The sequence below is a fragment of the Opisthorchis viverrini genome (assembly GCF_000715545.1).
Source record: "Opisthorchis viverrini unplaced genomic scaffold opera_v5_556, whole genome shotgun sequence".
Taxonomy (NCBI): domain Eukaryota; kingdom Metazoa; phylum Platyhelminthes; class Trematoda; order Opisthorchiida; family Opisthorchiidae; genus Opisthorchis; species Opisthorchis viverrini.
Genome location: NW_008752215.1, coordinates 197,329 through 201,305, shown reverse-complemented (window position 1 = coordinate 201,305; position 3,977 = coordinate 197,329). Strand labels below are relative to the sequence as shown.

The 3,977-nt window shown below is 46.4% G+C and overlaps 2 protein-coding genes across 2 annotated transcripts in view; one reads left to right on the top strand and one right to left on the bottom strand.

Moving 5' to 3' along the window:
- Window positions 1–596: 596 nt before the first annotated feature.
- Window positions 597–791, top strand: T265_11705 (hypothetical protein; the record flags this gene model as incomplete). The annotated part of the gene is made up of 1 exon (XM_009178426.1): window positions 597–791. The coding sequence occupies one exon, from the start codon at window positions 597–599 to the stop codon at window positions 789–791; it is 195 nt and encodes a 64-aa protein (XP_009176690.1).
- A 1,436-nt stretch (window positions 792–2,227) lies between these two features.
- Window positions 2,228–3,977, bottom strand: part of T265_11704 (hypothetical protein) — a gene marked incomplete at both ends in the record, with an annotated part of 26,735 nt that continues 24,985 nt past the window's right edge. The window contains 2 exons of the mRNA XM_009178425.1: window positions 2,228–2,499; window positions 3,430–3,674. Of these exons, the coding sequence (XP_009176689.1) occupies window positions 2,228–2,499; window positions 3,430–3,674 (517 nt within the window). The remainder of the gene's footprint in view (window positions 2,500–3,429; window positions 3,675–3,977) is intronic.

Sequence of the window (3,977 nt, the reverse complement as noted above, 5' to 3'; positions counted from 1 at the left end):
AATCGGTTCCAAGTATTTTTCACCTGGTTCAAGTACGGAAGTTGTTTCAGTCTAAATATCTCCTGAAAGTTATTGATCCTGGGGTACCAGTTATTCTCACTACCGATGCACCAAACTGCGGATAGAAGCATCACTCGCCCATGAATTTCTCGGTGGTATAATACATGTCCACAACTCAAACCAATTAGGGTAAAATTAAGAAAGAATCCTTGATTATCGTTTATACCATGAAGAAATAATCCCATAATATACTTGTGACAAACGACAGAAGCCCGCTAGTGATTTTCCTCTATGAAAGTATAATTCCAGTCTACACGGTCAACCGGCCTCAATACCTGCTAATACATTTCCGCAATACACGTTCGACCACCGATACAGTGATATGGAAGTGATTTCTCAGGCCGACGCGCTTTTCCCACAGTCATCATGGGCCCAGGGGTGCAGTCGTATCGGAAACATGATCCAGCCCATTCTCAGCTTTGCAATGATTCCTGAGACTCGATCAGAGTAAACAGTGTGTAATGGATTATCAACAGAACAGTCTAAAACAACCCCGTCTACCGGAACATCTCCGTTTGTTTTGACAACAAATTACAATGAACACGGTAGATGAGCGTTGCTCGCCTTCCAGAAGATTACCGGCCGAGGAACAATTCCGGCCCGGTCTCATTCAGGACACGCACGTTCGAACCAATGGATTTTCCCCGCTCGCCGCTCTGAGCATCACGGAGGCAATTGTGTTGGACAATACCACTCAGTTCGCGTCACGTGATTTGGTGTGGTGGATGTGACCCTCAGTCGACAAGTAAGCTGAACGATTCGCAGATGTGTTCGAACGCCCTCTGACAAAAGCAGTGAGAATGTGGACGTCGGATGCGTTCCCCCTGAACTCTCTATCTACGTTCAGCCCATTGTTTTTCCGGATGGTCACTGCCTTACTGACGCTCCGATCAACATACAGCTGAGACTGACACGCGATAGCATGCCACTGTCACGTAGACGTTTCCGACAAATATTGCCACAAACGGACGTTTCAGTCTGATGGCCGCGTTCTAGCCAGAAATTACAGACCTGATCGTAGTAAATAGATCGTTGAAGCCGTCTTGAAAACATTGCACAATGCACTTAAACGCGGTTGACACCTCAATCAGTTGAGACCCACACACTTTTCTACTGAGGCCAACGAGAAATATCCCCTGGCCTCGGGCTACATTCTTAATCGGTCACCATTCAGGGCTACCCTGCCTTCGATGCATACATGAAACAAGGTTACACCTAAGACCACTCTCTTCCAGGTTTAGAAAGCTGATCAGCTCGTTCAAAGTTCACTCAAGACGTCATTTTTATGAAAGGGCAGATGTCCGAGCATAGAGAAATATCAAGAAACTGGAGCAGTGACCCGAATTTGCCTTGAATGAGCCTCCGCCAGAACTGTGTGAGCCTCCGATCCAGAAGCATTGTCTTCATTGGACAGCTAACCAGAAGCTATCGATCTCTTTCCCGGATGTGTCACGTCAGCAACATTTGTAATCACCTAACAAGGTGGTCACAGAGTTCACCCGAGATTCCGCTGTTTATTGTGTTCCATGGCCACATGACACATATGGATCGTCTTATGCCTTGATAACAGTGGTATCTCACGCACCGAGACTGACCGGAATTTATTCACATGACTGTGATTCGGAGCTTCGATTCGAGGCACATCTGCGCAAGAGGATGATGACCTAACTCGGATCGAACCATAGCCACTAGGCTTGGTCGTCTCTAAGGCGAGTTCTACTCGGTTAAGGACATCACTGGATCTACCCAAAAGATTTTATCCCCTCGCTATTTGTCTACTCGGATGTCTGGTCCGTCGCTTGTGTCCTATCATCGCGCTGATGGCCAACATTCCCTAATTAAATCGGCAGAGTTGAGCCGAATGATCAGTTGGGACTGAATGCCTGAATGTGATGAGGCATACTGCTATCGGCGGATGAAGCACCCCGTGTCAGCAAGAGGCTGACTGAAATTCACGTGACAAAACGTAAACTCGGCTTTCTTCGTTCTTGGACGAACGGAAAAGTTCGGGAACGTATTGGAGGGACGACGATAACCCGCTCAACGCACAGTAGCTGTGTATGTTGATTCAGTGAGAGTGGTCTCTCACATCCACTACGATGTATGTGCACTCTTAATGACTCTCCCGACACACGGTATGATGAGTGCAGTTTCATCGAATCCGACTTCAACCCGTGTCACCAACTGTCAAATCGTCGACGACGTCAACCTTGAGATTGTTGGTCTGAAACAATGCGAGATCCATCAACGCCGTGAACAGCAGAGGTACAACGATAAGAGAAGGTGCCCACAGAACACCAATTTCGAGTCGTGCGAAAATGGCAGCCTTATGATTTGGTTGCAGTGAACTCATGCCAACAAAAAGTCGATCCATCCGATTCCGGATGAGGCCAGAATCCAGAAGGTCAACCTTTATCCGGCAATTATTGTGGTCAAAGGCTAACCGAGAGAGAGATAAAGAGAGGGAAAATAATCGGGAGATCTGCGAGGAATAAGTTGCCGTTTCGGGACGCGAAATTCTTGAGAGCGGAATTAATAGAAAATTCAATACAATCAAGTTAGCATCGTTCGTTTGCTTTATGCTTCATTTCATGCAGCGTAACTTGAACGGCGAACAGAAAGGCACATTCAGTAAAATAAGGAGGAAGCATCTGAGGATAAGCACCACGCAAAAAAGAGTGCTTTAAAATGCACGCAATAGGAGCAATTCGAAAGTGTTTCATTTCTTCGGTGCTGCTAGCGCGAAACCCAGGTCCTCATACTCCATGTCGTACACGGTGTAGTACTTGTTCAGAAACGGTCGACCAAGAAGTATATGAGGGAAGTTTCCTTCCGGTGCTTCAGTAAACACACTCTGACACGTCCATTTTCCGTTCTTTTTGACCTGCCGAAATGGGAATGAGGTTGACGAAAGCATGTGTCATTGAAATTAGTCTACAGTTCATTACTGTGTTCATTTGATCGACATTGTTTTATTGCATATTTATTCTCTGATGAAATCAGATGCAAAGTAGTGGTTTACACCTTGCAAACTCATGCACGATTGCACCAGTGACCAGTCTAAACTGGCCACTGTATGGTGGGAATATGGCACCGAGAACATGTTCACCTATTCAGACGCGAAAAATGAGATGCGTAGTGAGTTGAAGGCAACACGCTCGCGTCGCATGTCGCAGGTGCGCAGCTCAAATCCAGACAAGACCAAGACTGGGCACTGATAATGAGCTTTACCAAGTGAAGAACTCGAGTCCGTTCCTCTCTCGTCTGGTCCGAATGGTTGCAATCAATGCTGAAGTTGTTAACACCCGAAAAGTGCATGTGTTTTCAAGAAAGCTGTCAAAGAAGGGAGATATGCAAACGACCACTCACGTACCGATCTAATGTAGTACCTCGGCTCCATAGATAACGTGAACTCGCCAACCTCAAAGTGAACGATCGGTTTCTTGGGAATGTTTGAACAATCGACCAAGTAGAATCTGCCGTCGAACCCAATCGGTTGAAGTACGTGGTTGATCTTACTGAGTACGCTTTTTGGAACCCAGATTTTCGTGGCGCCGCTATCCACAGCCACGAGATAGGACGACGCCTCGCTCTCTCCGTCATCAATGCGAACTCTGCAAAGAAACGAATATCGTCTCAGCACAAGATACGATGGTCCTACAACCACGAATATTATCAGGTCAACGATCTCATTGGAAAACGGATGACACACTAGTCCATAACTCTCACCGATTAAGTGATCAACTAGTATCAAGGTAACTACGTAAGCTTGTGATTACCGGTATAACTCTGCTTATAAAATCAACCCCTTCAACTGTCAGAGAGGTATGAAAGAAATCGTGAAACTTTGGGTGCTCTCGGTGCTACACACCTTCTAGGAATGGGACCGCGTGTTCCCCACTGCGCCTCGTTCGAGA